The sequence below is a fragment of the Drosophila persimilis genome, unplaced genomic scaffold, assembly GCF_003286085.1.
Source record: "Drosophila persimilis strain 14011-0111.01,24,50 unplaced genomic scaffold, DperRS2 tig00000000-arrow-pilon, whole genome shotgun sequence".
NCBI classification, from domain to species: Eukaryota; Metazoa; Arthropoda; class Insecta; order Diptera; family Drosophilidae; genus Drosophila; species Drosophila persimilis.
The window spans coordinates 19,598,959-19,621,718 of record NW_020825288.1 but is presented as its reverse complement, the minus strand read 5'-3'; the positions used below and the strand labels follow the sequence as shown (position 1 = coordinate 19,621,718).

The 22,760-nt window shown below is 43.0% G+C and overlaps 5 protein-coding genes across 7 annotated transcripts; 3 read left to right on the top strand and 2 right to left on the bottom strand.

Moving 5' to 3' along the window:
* Window positions 1-1,966: 1,966 nt before the first annotated feature.
* Window positions 1,967-11,408, bottom strand: LOC6591999 (acetylcholine receptor subunit beta-like 2). Of its 2 annotated transcripts, none has more exons than XM_026984265.1 (11): window positions 11,381-11,408; window positions 8,100-8,293; window positions 7,915-8,043; window positions 7,668-7,853; window positions 7,476-7,608; window positions 7,286-7,413; window positions 4,551-4,726; window positions 4,346-4,498; window positions 4,171-4,250; window positions 2,934-3,040; window positions 1,967-2,375 (listed from the first exon to the last, which is right to left on the bottom strand). In XM_026984265.1, exons 2-11 carry the CDS (start codon window positions 8,124-8,126, stop codon window positions 2,160-2,162), a joined length of 1,335 nt encoding a protein of 444 aa, XP_026840066.1. In that variant the 5' UTR covers window positions 8,127-8,293; window positions 11,381-11,408; the 3' UTR covers window positions 1,967-2,159. The 2 variants fall into 2 exon arrangements, with proteins under 2 accessions (XP_026840066.1, XP_002016824.1); XM_002016788.2 differs by lacking the exon at window positions 11,381-11,408 and adding an exon at window positions 8,554-8,677.
* Window positions 9,273-12,023, top strand: LOC6591998 (zinc finger protein DZIP1L). Of its 2 annotated transcripts, XM_026984263.1 has the most exons (5): window positions 9,273-9,530; window positions 9,588-10,366; window positions 10,431-11,348; window positions 11,413-11,855; window positions 11,920-12,023. In XM_026984263.1, exons 1-5 carry the CDS (start codon window positions 9,437-9,439, stop codon window positions 11,987-11,989), a joined length of 2,304 nt encoding a protein of 767 aa, XP_026840064.1. In that variant the 5' UTR covers window positions 9,273-9,436; the 3' UTR covers window positions 11,990-12,023. The 2 variants fall into 2 exon arrangements, with proteins under 2 accessions (XP_026840064.1, XP_002016823.1); XM_002016787.2 differs by lacking the exon at window positions 11,920-12,023 and having other exon boundaries at window positions 11,413-11,859.
* Window positions 12,024-12,800: 777 nt separating this feature from the next.
* On the top strand, window positions 12,801-15,505 carry LOC113565817 (serine/threonine-protein phosphatase alpha-1 isoform). The gene is made up of 5 exons (XM_026989037.1): window positions 12,801-13,242; window positions 13,329-13,677; window positions 13,749-14,034; window positions 14,104-14,251; window positions 14,537-15,505. Exons 1-5 carry the CDS (start codon window positions 13,194-13,196, stop codon window positions 14,686-14,688), a joined length of 984 nt encoding a protein of 327 aa, XP_026844838.1. The 5' UTR covers window positions 12,801-13,193; the 3' UTR covers window positions 14,689-15,505.
* Window positions 15,506-17,211: 1,706 nt separating this feature from the next.
* Window positions 17,212-18,093, bottom strand: LOC6591997. Its single transcript, XM_002016786.1, has one exon. It carries the CDS (start codon window positions 18,091-18,093, stop codon window positions 17,212-17,214), a length of 882 nt encoding a protein of 293 aa, XP_002016822.1.
* A 1,898-nt stretch (window positions 18,094-19,991) lies between these two features.
* LOC6591996 (protein takeout) lies at window positions 19,992-22,167 on the top strand. Its single transcript, XM_026988657.1, has 4 exons — window positions 19,992-20,296; window positions 21,297-21,386; window positions 21,457-21,607; window positions 21,666-22,167. The coding sequence occupies exons 1-4, from the start codon at window positions 20,209-20,211 to the stop codon at window positions 22,096-22,098; spliced, it is 762 nt and encodes a 253-aa protein (XP_026844458.1). The 5' UTR covers window positions 19,992-20,208; the 3' UTR covers window positions 22,099-22,167.
* Window positions 22,168-22,760: the final 593 nt, after the last annotated feature.

Below are 22,760 nucleotides of genomic sequence, written 5' to 3'. Positions count from 1 at the left end.
AGCAGCAGCAGCAGCAGCTCGCTAGACTCGATTCAATCTTGGCCCGAACTCTGGCTCTTGCAACACAGCTTCAGCTGCGTTTCCTTTGCGGCAGCACAGTTTATGGTTTTGATTTCCGTTGCGCAACTCGTTTTTTAATTAGCTACCAGGGACATGACATCCCTTTCGCTCTTGCCTTCCCTGTTCCTACTCCTGCTGCCATAGCTGTTGATGTTGCTGCTGCTGCTGCTGTTGCTGCTCCTTGTGGTGTAATTGAGCGTGTAAACTGGGCTTAAGTCACTTAACAGTTGCTTAACACATGCAGCTGAAACTGAAGGGATGGCACATAGAAAAAAAGTCGTTTGCTCTGACCCAAGAACCTTCTCGATGCCCCTTTTTTTTTGTTGTTTTCCTTTTGTCTAGAAGTAAGAGTCGGGGCAAAATTTGCATATTGTTTTGTGCTTTGCTGAACTTTAACTTGAGCCCCGAAAATGTGTTGCATACTTTGCGGCTTTATGCAAATACCATTACAGTGAACACTGCCAGGTGTGGGCACGATGGCCTCATGAACTCTAGAACTCTATTTCATATCTCATTAATATTTTCCCACTGTGCAGTTTTTAGATTCACTTATTGGATAATTTGCTTATGGAGGGGGTTGTTCTCTGGCTGGTCTGCACTGTTAGTGGATTTGCGTAGAGCTCAGGACTCCGGACTCTGCATGGCAAACAAATAGAAATTAACATGACATACTTCGCCTGAGTTCGCAGCTCCTCAGCTCAGCCGGTGCCGGGGATGGGTCCCACGAATGCCGTTCAGGCTGATGGAGATGGAGATGGAGCCGGCGACTCTTGGAGCTGCTACGCATGTGACGCACTGACACACCAAAACACTGGGAACAACGGCAGCAGTAGGGACAGCAGCGACACAACATGCGCACGGCCCGTAGAAAATATGAAAAATGTAAAACAAAAATCTGGCAAAAACTTTTCTAATTTAAAACTGCCAACAAACAAAACAAGAACAAAAAAAAAAATCACCAAAAATGAAATAAAGTACAACAAGGAAACGCAGCAAACGACATTAAGATCGAGGGTGGGGGCACAGCACGGAATCCTTAAGCAAATCTTAATAATATCTGGAGCACACTTATGCCTGAAAGGGTATAAGGAAATTTGTATGAAATATAATGTAATGAAACCCTTATCTATACGCTACTTTTTCCGGGTGTTTTCCTCAAGCTTCCTGCTGAAGCTTCAATTTCTTTCTTCCGTAGAGTGTTTAAGCCTCGACCTTTGGCATACAGCTCCCATCTTTTTCTTCATCAACACATTTGTGTATGATGTTATCCCCCACCGTCCCTGCCAGTCAAGGAGCTCACAAAATTATGTCTGTTGACAGTGCCGAAAAGAAAGAAAGTCTTTTGCTTTGCCAGGACCTACACATGTTGATGAATGCGAGGCCAGAGAGATTTCAACTTTCTAATTTAATGCGGCAGCCAGTCAGACAAGTGAAGCGACAGAGACAGAGACAGAGACAAAGGCGAATGCGAAGGCAAAACGGGTGAGAGTACGAGTGGGAGTCAAATAAATGATACTGCAAATTATTTAGGCAGCCAACGTGGCGTATGCACAATGTCTGTTTGACATAGCAAATGCGAAACTTCTTGCCATATTCTTAGCCGCCCCACCAAAAACGTTTTATTTCCCCCAACAACTTTTATGAAAAGTCATCTCTTAATTGAAAATTAACACCAGACAATCAGTAGGAGCCAGAACAGATGTCCTTGTGGTTCGGTCTGATAGCAGCTGGAAAATATATTTATGTACATATTAAATAAATTTACAAAAGCTGGGCTCCTCAGAATAAGCGAGAACTTGAGACAAGTTTGTCAATTTTATTCTTTATTAACCATCCTCCAAGGATGAACCACAAAAACCAACCAAAGGAAATAAATTGTATTGCTTATCGAATGAATTATTATAGAATCAATTTACTTTTATAGTGCTTCTAGTTTAGTTTAATTTAATAATATTGCTGATTGTTAAACATTAATAACATAACATCGACATGCAATATTCATTGGAAAACTTGATTTGATTGCATTCTGTGTAAGGAGGCTTCCAAGAATTGTTAACTTTAGCTGGATTTTCCATCATTCGTGATCTGTGGACGCCCAATTAGGTGAGGACCTGCCGGACAATGTCCGGGGGCAACATGAAATTGTTTTTCCGCAGCGGAATCTCGCTCAGCTGGCGGTCGATTGGCGCGCGGGTGTCGTAGAGCGACGGGGACTGGCAGATGATGGCAAAGGTCCCGAACACGCAGGACAGCGTGAAGAGCCAGAGGAAGAAACGATCCAGCACCATCGACACGAATTTCCAATCCTCCACAATCTGGATGGTCGGCGGCGGTCGGGGGGCGGCATGAAATAATAAAAAGTAGATTTTTAATATCATTTGCCGTATCATTTTTGGGGGCTGAATGAAATTGGTTTTATATTTTGGGGGATAATAAAATATTGTTTTGCGGCGGCTGCCTCTCAATAAACTTGAGGCGCAATAAAAATATAAAGTTATGATTTAATATTTTACAATTGTTTGCTGCACATTCGGGACTCGGCTCTTCCGTCCAATGCATTCAAGTCGAAGTTGAGGGTAATAAACAATACAAAAAAAAGAGGCGAAAAAGCTCCAGCCAGACGCCGCAAATATGGCAATCCAAACAATAACAGCTTCAAGGATTCTACGAGGACGCCCCTCCACTCCATTCCACTCCAGTACAGTACAGCCATCTTTTATCCGCTGCTTCTCGAGGAGTGGTGTGGTCCCGTCAATAAAAATGGGCAACAAAAATAAGCATGAGGCTGGAGAGAAGTGAATGGTGATGGGATATGGGATGTGGGACAGTGGACCAGGGAGATGGTGGTGGTGCTGGTGGTGGTGTGTACCCACCTCGTTATCCTTGTCGGCATCCTTGATATGCTGCGCAATAAATCTGACCGCACGCAACGCCTGCAGCACTTCGGGTGTTAAGTTGCGCGGTATCACATTGTCAGAATCTGTCAAGTTTCCGCCATGAAATTGCGCAAAAATTGAAATAAAATATTGGAATAATAAATAAATGGGAGAATCAAGTAGATATCTCCCCATGGGCTATATGGCTAAAGATATACCATGTGTGTGTGTGTGTGTGTACGTGTTGTTTGTGCTTGAGTAAAGAAATATTTTGACCTATATGAGCACCGCCTCAAGGCAATGGGACTTCCTACGAGAAAAACTTAATTATGCCCACCAATGATTATCTATGCTTTTGGACTTGAGTGGTATATGTATGTAACTGTACATATATTCCTTAGGGTGTGGGGGCTTTAAGCTTTCTTAAAGATATTAAATTCTAAATTTAAAATGATATGCGGAGTAGCTTTAAGCAATATATTCTTGCTTTTAGATGTTTCCAGTGTCATTCGAGACTAGGGATAATTTAAAGTAACAAATGAAGGTTAGCTACGATTAGCTTTCGTTTAGAAAAGTTTCGAACATATCAAGCAGGTTTCTTATCACCTTCCTAAGGGTAAGAATCGTACTGCATTCATCGATGCATTTTTTATCTGAGCATCCCATCAAATGCAATGACATATAACATTAGTTTATTGTTTAATCTATTTGTCAACGCTGTTCGTCATTTTCCTGTCATTTTATACACTATACAGAGAAGGTTCATAAAAACATCCTTATGTACATATGTATGTATGTCGATTGCAGAGTTTTTTTGTTTTCGCTTGGCTTGTTTTATGATCCTGTACGCAGACACTTGCTCATAAACAACAAACATGGCAACACTCAGTGGCGCAGGGGCGTAGGACCCAGCCCAAAGGGGTATAATCTGACATGAATGTGATTGGGAGAACAACATAAATCAGTTGAAGAGTCCCCTTCCGCGCCCAGGACCTACGACACTGCCATGTCCATGTTTGGCTTTGGACCGCGTAAGCGTTATTTGTCATCAAAGCGTCGCATCATCCTCTCCTCACATTCCTCTCATGGGGATTTTGCCTTATTTTTTGTCATTTTATTGCATTATTTGCTTAGTTCTTTTTTTTTTGGTTATATTTCATTTCAATTTTTGGGGCCCGCGGGTTTGCAAAATATTTGTGTATTTTATGGCTAGATATCGCCGCGCCGCACTCACCCACAGAGTTCTGCATGCCATTATCGTAAGCGCCATCCTGGCTGTCCTTAAACTCGCTGGGAAAGTCGCTGATGCTGTCCCTGCGAAAAAGCAGAGACCGCACATATGGAAAGGGGAAGGAATGCTGCGGAGTCAAGTGTTTGCTTTCAATTTGGAGAGGAGACCTCTGACTTACCGCACATCGATCTCGTTGGTGTAGCCATTGCTGGGCGTGGAGTCGTCGTAGTCGGGCAGTGTGTACTGGGTCCGGCGCATCATCATCAGTTTTGGCATAAAGTGCAGGAACAGTTTCCGCACCATTGGGGACATGTTGTGCGTCGAGGGAGATCTGTGCCGGATGGCAATTAGCTGGGGACCGCTGGGGGCATTGATTGACTCACCTGAAGTGTATGTTGAGCACACACACAGTTGTCCAGACGGACAGGGAGACGAGTATCATGGTAAAGAGTAGATACTTGCCCAGCAGAGGCACTGCCAACGAGGTCGGCGGAATAATTTCGGCCAACAACAAGAAGAACACGGTCAACGACACAAGTATTGAAATACATAACGTAACCTGTCAACAAAATTTCGTACACAATGTCTTCCTTTCGATAGCTCAAACTTTCCAGAAGCCCCCCTGGCCCCTGAACCACTGAATCGAACCGATGTTCGACTCAACGGCAATACAAAAAAACAACAAACAATTAAACAAACAGTCAACCAACAACAACAAAAAGCACAGAACAGCAACGAAAATAAAAATACAAATACCACAATTTGTTTGAATTAAGTTAGGCAATTGCATATCGATTACTAATTGAACATAATTTTTTAACTCAACAACTAAAAAGTAATCAAATTTAAATATAACCAACTGTTTTCCAATAAGGAAACTATAATCAAAGTATGCGTAAGGACAGCATCGCGTATGCTGTAAGCAAGCCAAGGACCCACACCAGCTCCATGTAACCCCTGCCACGACCCTACACAATTACATCCATCAATCATTTCAAGTTTACACGAAAACAATCAACACCAAAAAAAAAAACAAATCAACAAAGCGCATTTCACTACGTTTACACGTGAACTTTCTGTATACTGGTATGGGTATGCGTTGGGTATGTGTGTGTGGCGTAGAGGTCATAGATCAAGCTAAGGGAACTCGTATTTTGCAGAGTTTATCTTTGGCTTGGGTAAAGTTTTCATGTACTCGTTGTATGGTATCCTATGAGAAATTATTCTATCAATCACAATAAACTTACAGTGTAACTATGAACAAGGAACAACAATACAATCGTTTTCATTTCATTTCTAAACGCGATCTGATTTTGATTGTGATATATTTTTGTTGCATAGCAATACAGAAGCTTCCATCATTTTGCCAGATTTTTCAAAATACAGAAATTCATAATATAATATCTCAATAGCATCAATCAACTTAATGATATCAAATTCAAAAAATACCAAGATATTGCATCAGGAATTCGTTCGATGCTTCGTGGCATAGGAGTTCCGAGTATTGGAGCTTCGCCTCTAATCGGCTTTATCTGTTGGTCAATGCCTTGATAGGCAGCTGAGTCGGTCCCCACAATACAACAATAATAAACACAGTCTTTGACGAGAGGCAGAAAAGACTTACTTTGCGGTCCAAAGAATCTAACAACAAAATACACAGTCTTCGTGAAAAAGTCGGTCACAAGAAAGCAAAAACAATGGCCTCATGCAACATCTTGCTAATTGTATGGTCTTTGATTGCAGTCACGATTGATTCGTTAAAGTATAAGATTTATATGCGGGTTCCAGAAATAATTCGCTTTTCATGAAATACTATAATAAGCCGTGGGATCCCTTTCTTTGTTGTTAAGAATTTAACACATCTTATCCAGAGTCCTTAAATGCTGAAGAAACTAACTGACAGCTCTGGCTGGTGATATTCTTACGAGTAGTATGATTGAGTTGGTATCTGGTACATGTACGAGTATAACTATCAATGGCGGAGCAGTTACTGGTACTGGTACTGATACTGGAGCAAGCGAGCGATACGAATGAACGAGCAAACACTAAGGCAACGACAACAAGAATACGAGAATAACAACCAACTGCACGAGTCCTTTACGTGTTTGTTACGTGTTGCTTTGTGAGTAACTGTGAGTACGTGTGCTGTATGCAGGTGTGTCCTACATGTGTGTGAGTGGGTGAGTGAGTGTGTGTGTGTGTGTGCGTGCGCGCACTGCTTTATTCCAGATACGCGATATATATGGGAAAATTTTGAGAGTGGCTTTTTGACATTCTGAATCCGATTCAATTCGATTCGTTTCGTTTCGATATGAATATCGATGGAGCATTGGTATCAAATCGATGAAAATTTACGTTATGAGATTTCACTACTCAGGAGACAGCACAAATGATATTCAACGCAAAATAGAAGGCATATATGCGATATATGGGGCGTCGATTATATGTGTGCTGCTTGGATGAATGCAGAGGGCGACGCTGCTGCGGTTTCAGATTTAATAAGTTAATGGATACCATTAGGGACTATCTAATAGAATTAAGGAACATCTAATAGTTAAGAAGTTGAGTATAAAATAGAAAAAGTCATAGTTTAGAAAGAGCAGGAAGTGCAAGTTGAGCTCTTCTCGGATACGATTTGTTATATGTTCTTTTTAGAATTCGTTTTCGAGTTTCGTTGAAAGCCAATTTACAGTTTTTGTGTTTTGAGAGCTCAGCTTTGGGGATAGCAGACTAGAAGGATTATAGTGAGAGTTAAAGCTATTGAAAGTAGACCGATATGTGCATATGAGGTAGATAGTAGCTTATCTAAAGTATGGTTGAGGTTTCGTTTCTCAGAGGAGATAAGTAGTATTTTTTGCTGATGTAAATAATTGTATGAAATACTTAAGTGCTTTGAAATCAGTGTAAAATAGTGATTTGTTTTGATAGATCTCACAAAGTAGTTACAAAAACTCAAAATATAAAGAACTATTCTACTTTAAGTGCAAAAATTTCAAACTAACATTTTTACATTAGATAAATATCTGAAGTCATGCCACATTCTGAGAACAATATATAAAATTCAGACTCAGCTGAGACTGAGTATAGATTTCCACATCGACGTATCCTTCTCCGTTACCTTCTCGCCAGAATCGCTTGGCAAATAGAACACCAACACCGTGAGGAATGTCAGGGCCACGCAGGGCACAATCAGATTGACAGTATAGAATAATGTCTTACGACGCATAGTCAACTTGAAGGTTATATCTATATCATCAAAGAAGTACAACATTGGAATGAATATTTACTTCAAATAAATCAGAACTCACCTGAAAAGGGCTCTAGTGTGTCGGGATAGTACTCCTCATTTTTGGTAGCTGGCACTTCGAGTATATCCCACTCCACGGACAAATAGAACTCGGTTAGATCGATGCCCACTTGTACAAGATTACTGCCAGGTATCTGATACAAATTTGAAATAATAATTAAAGATTTTCTGCACTCAAGAGAGTAGTGCTCACCTGATCTAGGTGCTTCAAGTCCACTTGGGCCCCATTGTAGGTCCATGAACCGAATTTCATGAAGCAAATTTGTTCATCGTATGGAAAATATTCCACATTCATTTCACAGGAAGACTTGTAAATAGCAGGCGGCTCCCAGAACACTTCACCCGTGTACTTCAGCGTGGCCTTGGTCATCAGGGTGACCTGAACGTTAGTGAAAAATAAGAGTTGTTAATAAAATATATCCGTTATTTTTTACACTCACCTCATAGTTGCCATCCCAGTTATTGTAGAGCACAATGTCGGGCACCCAAATGTGTTCCGAGGGCACATAAAGCTGCTCTACGCCTCCATACTCCTCTGGATCCCAACGTAACTTGTAATCGAACCATCGCTATCCGAAACTAAACATTAGAAACTGTATGTTTTAAGACCATTTGTAATACTAACCTGTTTCACCCATAGGTTGGTGGTCATCACCTGGTTCTTGAGGTTCACCTCAATCAGCTGAGACAACTTCAGACCCAGCCAAACCGTCAGGGTCTCCGTGTTGTTCACTACGGGACGTATCAAACGATTGTAGTTGCTCAGCAAGTCATCGTATAGCCGCTTGGTGTCCGGATTGGCCTCAAAACTCACTGGAGCTGTGAGAGCAGGGCAGAAGAAAGGTGAAGGGTAAGGACTGAATTTCCCAAAACAAAGCCTCAATCTTTTCCCAAACTTTTCCAAATTTCCCAACACAAACTTGTGCGCAGACGCTGCTCTCACTCTCTTTGGGTCCATTTTTGGCTCTCAGTGGGTGCAGCCTCTTTTGACAGCTGTCTGGTACTCCGGGATACAGGAGTATGGTATTGGAATTTTCACAGATTTTTCCTAGACCCGGACACATCTTTTCATGGCTTACCCGTTGAGCTTGCCAATGGCACCAATAGGCAAATGCACAGCAAACTCCAGTGCCACATTATCCGCTGTATTTTTATCCACTTAAGCGTCGAATATGTGCCACAAATTTGAATATATCTATTCAATTTGTAGCATCTTGTTAGCAGTTCTTTGCACAACCTCACGCTCTGAGAGTTTAAACGCAACTAAGGTTGGGATTTTGGCAGATACTCGGTGGAGAGGATGCTTTACAACTGTCAAATGATGCTCAGCGATTGCTGTACCAATAATTGTACACTTCGCGCTTGGCGCCAATTTCCTACAACAATTACAATCAATTATAGCCCTGTTCCATGCAGGGTTGCCCGGACAATTCATAATTCATTTTTGTATTAGCTGTTCATTTATATGAAATATGTACTCATAAATATTTTGTAATGCAGTTCTATGCTGAAGCGATCCACCCTTGCTGTAAGGGCTTAATTTGACATGACAAAACGGCTGTATGGCAGAAAAAATATATAATCGACAACTCGATATTCCTTAAATTAATCTGAATTTTATCAACATCATTTTAAGGACTCAGGCTGTAAGTTTCGCCGGTATTTGCGGCCAAGAAATAATATCAACAAAGTCAAGGTATGTTTTAAGATTACCTGAGAACTCAGCCCCGAAATATGCATCTGCCTCGTACAGTCATACTGTAGCCAAGTTCACAACCACCGGCCAGACCGAACCCAAGCTGTCACTGCCAACGGGTCGTCAAGGCGACGGCGTTACTTTGACAACGAAAATTAAGGGAAGAAATTAGAGCAGTAAGAGTCGAATTCTCACAAAGAACAGAAGCAAAACAACGAAAGTAAACCAAACTTTCTTGAAATCGAAAGTTTCTATGAGTCAAAGGAATGGGTTACAAGAGCAACTATCCGCAGATGGTGAGGGAGGCGGGCTTCAAGCTGCGCCAGTACCGCGATGGACCCTTGGACTGGCGTTTAATGGGTAATTAAAAATGGGAATGGAAATGGGAAAACAAGGCTGATTATCTTTTCCGTATAGGTTCCTATGAGACTGACCGAATACTGAGGGAGCAAAACTTCGAGCTTGTTGACAAGGCCCTGCAGCACTTGTCGGAGGCACCACTGGGCACTGTTCTGGAGACACACATCCTCGACAGCGGCATAGCCAAGTACTTTGTGATGTCGCAGTACGCCATCCAGTATCTCGTCTGCTGTCGGACCTACCTGGATGAGTGCGTGACGGATTTGCGCGAGGCGCATGAGATATCCCAGCAGGAGATAGCCAATCTCCGCAAATCTCTGACGGAGTCCAACAACGAGGTGGTGCAGCTGAACAAGAGGATCACCCAGATAGAGACAATACGCGAGGTGGTCTACCCCTGTCACCTGTGCACCAAGAACTTTATCAGCAACGAGGCCCTCAACATACACATAGGGCGCAAGCATCGCGTGGGCACACCCCCCAGCCTCGGGGCAGCACAAAGCAACGCCAAGGACAAGGACAACGACATGAACCTGATCAACACCATCAAAATGGAGCTGGAGATTAAGCAGCTAAAGGAGCGACTGAATACCGCCGAGCGCAACATCAAAGAGCGCAGCAGTGGTTCCAAGCGGCCGAGCCCTCGCCAAGATCAGCGCAATGTGGGTATACAAAGCAATCTGACCGAGGACAAAGAGAAGGACGACCTAAACAGCGAGACCCAGGAGGGTGAGGCCAGCGAGCGCAAGGAGCAGCTGCACGGTCTGGCGGAGCGATTGAGCAACTTCGAGGTTTTGCAAACACAACTCAAGCAAAGCAACGAACAGTTCATCATGGTATTATCTGACATGAGTACTATATCTATTTTATGACAGTTAACTCGATTTTACTCTTCTCTAGGATATAAATCAGAAGCTGGAAGGGCTCAGCCATGCCCTCGAGCAGACCAAAAAGACCACCGGCAACACAGAGCCTACCCCCTTGGATGGCCGCATGCCCACGCCCACACCTTGCCTGGAAGATTTGGAACGCATTCTCACCGAAAAGGTGACGGAGATTGGCAAGATCAGTGCCAGCAAGCTGGAGGAAGTGGTTAACCACCTGGAGGTGGGCTACAATGATAAGCTGGAGGCTCTAGAACAAGAACTCAAGCAGCTAAGGGTGCGCAAGGAGGCCCCTAAACCTCAGACGGTGGCGATTTTCCATGGTTCAGGCACTTCCAAGATACCGAAGCCTGTGAGCCGCAAGGAAGAAACGAATGTGGAGCGCATCCGGAAGCAAGTGGAGAGCGAGTTCCTCAAGAGCAAGGCAGACGACGACACTTACTCCATTGAGGGGCCGCGGGAAAAGTCTTTGGCTCCGCCTCCTCCTCCTCCAGTGGAAGTCCAAGTGGAAATCAACGTACAACCAAGTGGCGGCAGCTCCAGCAGCCATCCAACGTACACGAAACCAGACGCCATTGAGCCGGCTCTTAGCAAGCCTGAGGCGAGAGAAACCACAGACATAGATGAGAGCCTCAGCCATGAGGATGCAGGAATAGTGCATGACGATACAGAGCAGACCCTTTCGGATGACGGCAGTGAAACGTTGACTTCTGAGGCAGACCTACCGCGGACAGTCGAAAAGGCAGCATCCAGCAGGCCTACAGCCCTCTCTCTCAGGAGTCCACAGAAGCCGCTGACCCGCAAGGATGCCCGCAAGCTGGTCATTCGGAAGATGTCCTCCCATGGCTACGACGTGAAGTCCAAGACTATATCCCACACGACCATGAAGCGAATCAACGGGGAACTAACGGAGCAGCGCAACAAGCTAAAATTGGTACGATCGATGAAATCGCTTAAAGTACTTACAGTAAATGCATGTAATTGTTAATCCTTTCCAGCAATATCCGCAGTTCTATGCCACTCGCAATCGCATACGCAAGTTCGTAGAAAAGCTCTGCTCCACAAAGCTACCGCAACGGGCCGAGAATCTGCTGAAGCACAGGACGCCGCTGCAGCCCGTTGAAGCACCCAAACGCGGAAGCCTTCGTTCAGCCCCAATGCAGGAGCCTGATACGGCGGCCCATAGCTCCCAAGAGGAGGAAGACAGGTCGGGGAGCAGCGAACAGTCCGAGTCGCGTGGTTCCAGTCCGCAGCGGCAGGTCGATGAAAATTTCAAAGCCCGTTTGGAGCAGATTCTTGTGAAGCCCGCAGCGATTGCTGCTCCACGTGAAGCTTCCAAGTCTTCTTTGAGTACCAGGCCAGTGCCTCTGCCGCGAAAACGAGTCATGTTCAATACGATGGTTGGTGGCAAAGGCATTAACGATAGCGAAGATGATTTAAAGTAAGCTACAATTAAAATTAAAATAAAAAAATTGTAACGACGTAGTCGCTGGCCTAATTTTCAGGAATACCCACAATTACGCGATGGTCTGCTCCAGGGTGACCGCTTGCGGTATTTTTAATACCGGTATATAATGGTATATTTTGTCACTTTGTTCTATTAAATTTAATTTTCAATGGTATGTTTAAGAAGAAAAGGTATGGAATCTTCCATACGCAGGTTTCTTTAATTTTCGCTCACAAATCGCACTTACGTGTATCATTTATTCCAATAGATTGCATTTAAATCCTTTTCGCTCATTCACTTTCAATCAATTTATATTTGGCGCGTACCACTCGTATCCAGTCGATAACGTAGCTTGAATCGGGTAAGGCTCTTTTTGAACCGGTTGGAAGCAATCCCATTCCGTACTTTTACATTATGTACTTAAATTACTCTACTTGGATCGACATATGGTGATGATTGAAACTGCATTGCGAATTCCATGCGCAGTGTGCAATAAACTAATTAAATGCATGAATAGGTCTAAAACATATAAATTTGAGAAAAGGTCTTTATAAATTACGTTTTATCTTCATATTAAATTAACGAAATAGGGCATACAAAGGCATATACACGCATCAAGTCTTCAAATACCAGCAACATTGCGACAGTTTTTTTGTTGAACCACTTTGTTTAAAACTTTTTTTAGTCAAAATACAATAAAAGCAAGGACTAAAAACAAACCAATCTTGAAGAAAATTTATTCATCAACGGCCTAAAATTTTGTGGGCAGAGCTAAAGGTTTTGGTTAGCCAAAATTATTCAACGGAATATCAAAAACGAGGAATATGTATAAGGAACTTGAATTCGTCAGTATATTCACGGTATATTTATAAGGGTCGGCGGTATATTTTAACGATAAATACGCGGTCGCACTAACAACGTAGGAAAAAATTTGGTCGCGAATTAATGTGAATTAAATGGAATAAAAAGGCTGCGGAGCAAGAGGAAAACCAGTAAATACGGAAAAACGTACATGGGCTCGACACCAGACGCCAGACGCATTTCTGAAAAGTACCTTAATCCTCTGCGAATTCCATCCCAACACACGCGCACACACCCATACAGGCACACGCACCTTCGTACGTCGTCGTCCCCCATCGCCCCCCATTCGTCCATCGTCGACCATCAGCCATCGATGAAATAACATACATAACGTATACCGAAAATACATAAGGCAAAACGGGGCATATCGGGCAACGGAGTGAGAGTGTTACACGCACAGCAGAAAGCAGATATAGCAGCCAGAAACAGCAGCAGGTGAACTGATAAGCGGACACAAAGCAAAGCCAAATCATGTCAGATATCATGAATATCGACAGCATTATCTCGCGTCTGCTGGAGGGTAAGTGGTGTGCTGAAGTCCTCGCTACTTAGTCGTGCTGGATGATGATTTACATATATCCCTTCCTTCGTTCTCCCTCACTATAGTGCGTGGAGCACGTCCGGGTAAAAATGTACAGCTGTCGGAGAGCGAGATCCGCAGTTTGTGCTTGAAGTCGCGCGAGATATTCCTGTCACAGCCCATTCTGCTGGAGCTGGAGGCACCGCTGAAGATCTGCGGCGATATACACGGACAGTACTACGATCTTTTGCGTCTGTTCGAGTACGGTGGCTTCCCGCCGGAGTCCAACTATCTGTTTCTGGGTGACTATGTGGACCGTGGAAAGCAATCCCTGGAGACGATATGCCTCCTATTGGCATATAAGATAAAATATTCGGAGAACTTTTTCTTGCTGCGCGGCAATCACGAGTGTGCCAGCATCAACCGCATCTACGGGTGAGCCCCAGACCGAAAAGCGCAATAGCATTTGCATTATCGAAGGCATAACTCAATCTAATTGATGACAGGTTTTACGACGAGTGCAAGCGGCGTTACACCATCAAGCTGTGGAAAACTTTCACAGACTGCTTCAACTGCCTGCCCGTGGCGGCCATTGTCGATGAGAAGATCTTCTGCTGTCACGGCGGCCTCAGTCCGGACCTGTCCTCGATGGAGCAAATCCGCCGCATTATGCGGCCCACAGATGTGCCCGATCAGGGCCTATTGTGCGATCTGTTGTGGTCCGACCCAGACAAGGATACCATGGGCTGGGGCGAAAATGATCGCGGTGTGAGCTTCACATTTGGAGCGGAGGTAAGTTTTGAATCGTCTATGAGTATCAACCATGAGATGCGATGCTAACGAATGTCCCTTTTCCCTTAGGTCGTGGGTAAATTTCTACAGAAGCACGAGTTCGACCTGATCTGTCGTGCCCATCAGGTGGTGGAGGATGGCTACGAGTTCTTTGCCAAGCGCCAGCTGGTCACGCTCTTCTCGGCGCCCAACTATTGCGGGGAATTCGACAATGCGGGTGAGTTGATTGACAACTGACGCGAGTGTGCACGCTGGACTTCAGTCCGGAGATAATCTTATCTGAATTATTGTCTTGTTTGTCTTGGGGAGAGTAAACGGGGAGGAAACGCGTCCCACAAGGTTATCGCTGATCCCAGAGATACGCACAGCTGGCGCAGCGTCGCCAAGTGAAAGCTGAATACTGAAATCTGAACACCCGCCACGATTTTCATGCGCCAACTGCGCATTTGATTCCATGCCTTTAAAAGGAATTGATCATATTTCTGTGCGTCTGTTATTACAGGTGCAATGATGTCCGTTGACGACACTCTGATGTGCTCCTTCCAGATATTGAAACCCGCCGATAAGCGACGCTTTGTGTATCCCAATTTCGGTAGTTCGGGCCGTCCCCTGACACCGCCCCGCGGTGCCAACAATAAAAACAAGAAAAAATAAGCAGCCACGCACAGCACGAGCACACTGCACAACAGAGACGGCCACACAGCCCCCACTGCAGTGGGGGAAACGGAAGGGCAGAACGAGTCCAGAACCTGGAAGCGCAAAGAGTTTGTTTTTATCGAATATATAGATGTGTAATCGAATCGAATCGTGAGCAACGTTATATGGGGTATATGAATCTATACAAATTAGCCTATTTTTCATTTGAAAAACAAAAAAAAAACGAATCGAAACTAAATTTAAACCACAAATCGAGAGACACTTTAGTTCAAACTAATGGTAGTGTAAGACACTGCATAAGCAAGGAAGGAGGAATGAATATTTGTATCTCCTATAATGTATTAATTGTGTTATAGTTTTTTCGCAAAAGCAAAAGCAAAACCCACACACAAACACACACATATGCATAGCACACGGTACACACAGTACAGTAGGTACACAGAGTGCACGCACCAGTTGTATTTTATTTCGCATTTCATATCTCGCAAAGAATTTTCCTTTTAGGCTTTTTTCTACTATCCTTCACTATTGTGTTTTTTTTTATTACTTGTTTTTATCTAGCAAAAAATGTATGGGAATATGCTTTTAAAATGTGTGTGCGAGGGCTAATTACATATTACATATGTACTCGAAAGCACGAATCTATCTATTTTTGTAATATTGTCTTAGCAAAACTCTACAGCAAATACTACATGTTTACTTAGTTTTAAAAAAGCGAGGAAGCAATTTTTTTAGTTGCAATTCTAAATAAGTTTCAATTGTTTACACCAAAAATATTAAAATAAACAAGACATTGTGTATATTTTTTTAAAAACTATTTGCGTTAACCAACACACTCCCACACAGAAAAACACACACACACACCCTAAATCAATTGATGAATTTTACATGTTATCCCAAGCCCACATTCAAAATTTCAAGAGAAAAAAATCCAAAACAGCAAAAAAATATATATATCAAAAAGGCTTCTTGAAGCACTGTTAGTTAAGGCGCATACTTTTGAGCGGCACTGTGTGCCCTCTGCTGATGTCAGCGACGTGGCAGATAATGTTACTCTCTATCCCCCCCTCTAACCCTCTGTCCCTGTAACTCCTATCGACTGCGATGGGAAAACAAGCAAATTTAATGCATACAAAAAATTCACAAAAATAATATAAAAAGTATTTTTAAGCCGCAGCGCAGCAGGCACACACACACACAGAACACTTTGTCATATAAGTATTTGTATACTTTTGTGCATTTGTATTACGATTACAGTCGGAACATTCTAGTGCTGAAAATCCGGCACCCAACCACACATTCAAGTATTAAGCCCAGGCGATGTAGGCGAACATGACGCAGATTACCTCCCAGCCCCCAAAATGGTTTCGTTTGTAAAATCCCCCGCCCCGAAAACCAATCAGCAACAATCGCGTTACCCGAAGCGAATCCTTGTCTAAATCACACTCTTGTACTCGTACTCTGTTCAATGTTGTAACTGAATTCCACGTATATTTACACTCATACATACATATATGTATGTACTCGTAATATCAAGATCAAGAAGTATGACATCGGCTGTTTTCGCAAAAAGACAAGACATAAGAAATCTATAACGTAATATCGTAAATTTATTTCAAAAGGGAAATTGGAAAAGACAAAACGAATGAGTATGAAAAAACATAAAATGCATTAAAAAAACCAAAAAAAAATTAAAAGAAAAAAAACGAAAAAAAAAAGAACTCAATGACGAAGCACTTGTAACAAAATAGCACTGTTTTATTAAAAAGAAAAATGAAATACATACTAGCAATAAAAAAAAAGCAAACAAGATATTGTGGTTTTAATTGGATCCAAAGATTAGCGGAAAAATAATTGTTTATTTAAAACCTACGAGTTTCTTTATTACTTTTTTATTTTTATAGAAAGTGCAATCCATACTGAACCTATTGATAGATTATTTTTGTGTCGAAAATTTCGAACTAAAAGGGAGTACTTTCTTGAGCCTGGTTTTCCAAGTGCTAAGCTATTCTTTATAGATTTTTAGACTTGATAACTATGACGAACGGAGGACCATACTTTTGAGTGAAGAAAATGCCCAAAAGCTTCGTATATATGTATGTTACCTATACGAAACATAAGTTATATATATAACTTTTGCGGGAAATGGTTGTTCAGTTCCAGACATATTTCCGCCCAATTTTTCTACTTTTTAATTTAATTCCAAAATGAACTTATAAAGTTTTCTTGCTAAAAGTGAGCATTTCTTTTTCTTAAGAGTGGTTTTCCAAAATTAAATCTTTTCCGTATAGATAGGTTTTATGTTTAAGGACAATAATTTAAGTCAACCTTTGAGAAGTATGGAATTTTAAAAATATAATTAAAGTTTGCTTTATGTTATTCGTTATAATATTTCTTAAACTTTCTAAGAAAAGACTTGATTTTAGGGTACTAGTCACAAAAACTATTTCAATCTTAATTGATTTTTAATACCAAACATTATATACTAATTTACATATTATTTATTATATTATATATATATTAATTATATCTCAGGGCGCAGCTCCGCCCCAGAGGTGCACACGTGGCCCCCGATCCCCTGCCCTGCTTTTCGTCCGCCTGCAGCCGCAACTGCAGCATCTTTTGGCGCAGGGCGTAGGGTGTGGCTGTTGTGGTGTTCAAGTGCTGCTGCCTATTGGCCTCGTTGGCACGGTTCTTGTGCCACTTGTCCGCGTTGGTGTTGGTCCGCTGGAGTTTGTCGTAGGCCTGCTGCAGTCGCAGCTCATCCTGACGTACATCGCTGAAGCATTGTTGGGCGTTCATCAATCGAAACTTTTGGAGTGCCTGCAGCTGCTGCAGCTCGTCGTTGTCGCTGGAGAGCTGTGCTGGGGGCTGAGGTGAAGGCGATGACGCTGCCGAGTTGCCACTTTGAACCTGACCCTGACCTTGGCTACGGCTTGGCTGGCGACTGGCGACGCATGCGCTCTGCTCATAGAAACGTCGATTGTCCGTGTACTGAGGGGAGCTGCTGGTGCTGCTGCTGGTGTTGCTGTCGACACCTCCTGTTCGCTCCCAACCCCACCGCAGAACCTTGGCCCGACTCTGCTGGCGTTGCTGGGAGGAGCTGCAGCTGCAGCTGGAGCAATGACTCATCAAAGTCGCCGTGGAGTTGCGGCGACTGAAGTCGTTGCTCAGCCCGGTGCTGGAGTGGCCCAGGCCCAGTCCTGGCGCACTCGACCTGATGCTCGGCCTCCTCACAAACTGCGTGGGTCTTGTACTCTGTCTGGATGAAGACGTCACCGACATGAGATCGCCACGTGGACGCTGGTGTTGTGTCTGCTGTTGGGGAGGCTGCGGCTGCACTATTGATAATCTCATCGCACTGCCAGCTCCAAAGTTCCCGCGGCAGTAGCAGCGATGCATTAGGCTTGGGTTCGGGTTGGGTTTTGTAATACCTCTCTGATGGTAAATGGTGTGTGGCTCTGCTCCACTCTCCACTCGGATTGCGTGCTCACAGAATGTTAAGAGACGACTGCCGCCGTGGCCAACCGGTTTCCACACATGTGCCTGATGGGTGCCCAAAAAACTCGGCACTTTATCACCAATCATCAGGCCACATACATACTTACCGTTAGCCGGCTAACACACACAGACACTCACGCATCATTTGTTTATATTTGAACAACAATTGCGACTGTTTCCATAGACACATGCCCCGAGGTTCTTGGGCCGTTTGTTATTTTTTTTTGGCCAAAACGCACTTGGTACTAGACACAAAAGAAATTTCTGGCCAAACCAAAGACTTAAGCAACAAACTTGATTTTTCTATCTAATAGCCCTTTGGGGATCTTCTAAATCTGTCAGTGCTATAAACATTTTGGGAAACCAAAAAGCGTTGCAGGACATCCTCAAGTTTAAGAATTTGCATAATGCTATTATTATTATAATAAAGCGTTCTTGATCTTCGGCCATAGATTGATCTTTTGTGCTTAGGCTTTTGATAATGTTAACAGAGATTAATCTATCCATAGCACCGAAATTTCGTCTCAGATGCTTACAGATTAAAAACTGATTAAAGTTAAAGATTAGATCGATACAACACATAGATTAATACACTAATGTTAATATCTCATGAAAATATGAGCGAGAGCTCTCAATTTTAATACAATTTCCTCATAATATGCACGAGTTTAGGTACCAATAAAATTAAATTAAATAAAATTGTATAGGGGAATGTTGTTCTCAATATTCCAATCCTATAACTTACCCAATCCGCACTTAATAACTAGATGTTCCTCATATGCAGGAGTTTTCAGGTGACAATGACATATTTTAGTTACAAATATGTAGCATAAATATGAACTTCGAACCTTTGTAAGTGTTTTATTTTAATATTGGTCTCGTTATTCCCACCCCTATATTATTGGACTTCTTCCATCTATTTCAACATCAACAAACAGTAAAAGGGGACATTTATGTAAACGTAGATCAAGAATTCCAATTTGCATTTCCCAATTCCCTCAAACCAATATTCCACCACAAGTAATCAACATTTCTGCTAGTGATTTATGCACTCACATATATTGCCCCAATAAAAACCCGTACGAGTACGAGTAGCTGTGAACGAATGCTATGAGTGGTAGAACATACACTAAAAGCAATCAGGTGACTGAATTAAGGCAACCGATTCAACTTCCTGCAAGACAATGAACCAGAAACCGCTGGCTGGATCCCAAAACAAAAACGCCCCACTTATTGAATAAGACAACAAGCGAGTCGCAGTTATCATGGATCCCGAGCTTACTACCGTCTCGGACATGGCTAAAAAACCCTCAATTAGGGTTTACAACCGTTGCCCCATTAAAGGCATGTAAAGTTCAATGAACCAAATCGAAAATGAAAATGAAAGGGCAATACAGGGTTGTTTGGGTTCACTGCTGACTCGTTCCCATTGGATCTGCTTATGCATTGGCCCGGGGGCTAGGACTGGAAGTGGAACTGGGACTTGAGCTAGTGCTGGAGATGGCGGTGCCTATGGCCAGTGGTTACATTGCCAAATGCGACCAGGCGGAAAGCAAAAGTTGTCCGCATGCGCTTTTTGGGGTGGTCGCACGATTCTCTCTTTCACACACATGCTTTTTGGGCCAAAGCTCTATCGACTGGAGGAGCTTCATCGATTTTGCTGGAAGCTTTTTCAATTTGGTGGCCTCTGCTCTGCTCGTCGCGTCTGCGCTGTCGTCGCCGTCGCTGCCGCTGCCGGCTCAAGCTTGGTATAAAAACTCGAGCGCTCGACGCATCCCGAGTACACACCACAGTGATAAGTCGCGGCGAGAACCACCAGCTGGAAACGGATTGGGAATAGGACTTGGCATCGGAATCGGAATTGGAATCGGAAGGGTCTCGAGTCGGAGTAGTGCGTGTGCGTGTGTGTGGAGTTTTGTGTGTGCGCGTGTGTGTGTGGCTGTGAATCAAAAAGTTACACTTAAGAAATAGATCTCCCTCTCTCCACTCGTACATCCGATTTCGTATACAAAAAACATGTTCCGAGTGTCGGCAACAGCTTCATTACTGCTGCTAATCGTTGCGGTTGCGCAGGAATTAATTGTAACGGCTACGCAAGATTTGCGTAAGTATCAACCCCCAACCTTTTCCCATTCCCCCACTACCATCGGAGCATCGGCAGCGAGAGTCAAAAGTGCAAACTAATATTGTTTCCACCTTTGATTATTTGCTGTTTATTTTACTGTTTTTACCATTTGCTCTTTGCTATTTGCTATTTGCGCACTTTGTCCAACGCCCCGAGAGGCATATGTTTATGGTTAAAACGTGATAGATATTGTTTATTAGCTAGTTAATTTCGTTTTGGGCGCTTGGCCCGCGACACTTGGAGGTCACCCTCCGTATAATGTTCTCTAATGACAGGCCTGACATGAAAAGGGAGGGGGCATGCAAATCGAGACAGGTGTGTGTGTGTGTGGTGCAGACTATTGTGCAGGTTATGCAATTGTGGCGGTGGCTGTTTCAATTTACAAACAGGTTGACAGCGACGCGACGGGTTTCGGGCAGACAGTCCACTGATCCACATCCAGTCCAGTCCAGTCCAGTCCTACACTTCCGCTTCGGCGCGTAAAGTGACAGAAAAAATGTGTCACCTTAAGAGTAGGCAAGAGAAGGACACACACACAGATGTAATCGATCCGATCCGATATCGATGGAGTGTAAATTAATTTCAGCATTCCATTGATGATTAATGGAAACTGTTGCCATAGGTCATGCGTCTGCTTTTGTCTGCCTCTCAATTTACAATCAAAAAATTTATTCATGATAAATTGCCGATCGCCGTGCGCTTCAACTTGACATTGAGCCACTAAAATATGCTAGCTCAGCTTCTTTAGAGAGACATTTGTGTTTTCTGTTTCTGTTTTCTATTTTGTTTACGCTCGGGCTCAAACTAGTTTTTGTGGCCAACGAACTCTGGCCAAGTGGACGGGCGCTACAGCTGTAGCTGGCCCAATTGCAGGCGGCAGGCAGGCTCTGGGACTTCCGCAAACCACAAGATTCCAATTTCAATGTCATGACCAACTGATTTGGGTATCTTTTTTGGTTTCTGTTTTGTTTCCACACAGCCGAAGGCTTCCCCAAATGTAAGCGAGATGCAAACTTCGACAAGTGTCTGGTGGATGCTGTCAATAAGGCCATAGTGTTGCTGAAAGATGGTTCGTATAGATGCTCACACAATGGGATGACGTGCTAAAAGGTATATAACAATATTTAAACCGTTGGCAGGCAATAAAGAATTCGGCATACCGCCCCTGGAGCCGCTGTCCGTGAAGAAACTTGTTATAGATGCCGGCAATGCGCCAATAAATCTACGTCAGGCCTTGAAGAACTTGAAGGTGCACGACATGATCTCCACCAGCAAGATCCTGCGCTATAGGTAAAATCCAGGTAGATCCATGTGGATAGAACTCCTAATGGAATTGACTCTCTTGCAGAACCGATCTGGACAAGCATTTGATTATCTGTGAAAGCCGAACGGATCGCATCGAGATGATCGGCGAATACGAGATGTCTGGTCGCATCCTGCTCCTACCCATCACCGGCCATGGAAAGGCGAATGTAACACTAGTCAACACCAAAATCGAGCACCGTCTGATAGGCGAGCCCTTCGAAAAGGATGGCGTCAAGTACATGCGCCTCAAGGATTATCGCGTTAGCTTTGATCCGAAGCGTGTATACGTGAACTTTGAGAATCTCTTCAACGACAAGACCCTCTCCGATGGCATGAATAGCTTTCTGAACGAGAACTGGGAGACAGTTTTCAACGAGCTAAAACCGGGCTATGCCAAGAGCTTTGGCCTGATATTCCGCGAGTTGTCAAACAAACTGTTTGAGAAGGTACCCTTCGATAATATATTCTTAAGTTAATGGTGATTTTTGAGCATCTAATTTATGTTACTATTTAGTCAATAAAGGATTTTATAACATTTAATATAATACTATATCTTTGAGGGTGGATTTTGAATTCAAATATAACGATATGTAATCGTTATCGGCTTATCGGTAATTTTCAAGAGTTCCCATAATGATGTACATTTCGGTAGGGAACAGAATTTCGTTGAATTTTTCCTTAAACCTTATTTTATAAGCAATCCAATAAATGGAACTCTTTAATGTTGACCAATCTTGTTGAAAATTGATTCATCTATCTGATTAAAGTATGTGTTCATGGCTGAGGTTTTTAGCTAGCTAGTAATATTAAACCGAATATCAAATTCAACGAAAATTTGTTCCGTTCATGGTCAGAAAGCATTAACCCATTACCGACCAGAGGGTATTGAAATACTCCACAAACAGTATGAATCTTAAAGAATTTTAGCGCAGTTAAAGTGAACGATTTTTGGTTTTTTGTAAGTAATGAGGAAGGATACATTGTATATACAAGAAGAAGTATTATTATCAAGTTTTTCACTTGTTTAAATAAAGGCGGGTTAAATTCCTTTTTTCATCGGTATATTTTGAAAAAGAGACGGTATATGGTTACACAGCAAGTTTTATCGAAAAGTCTGTTTATTGGTGTTGGTGTTGTT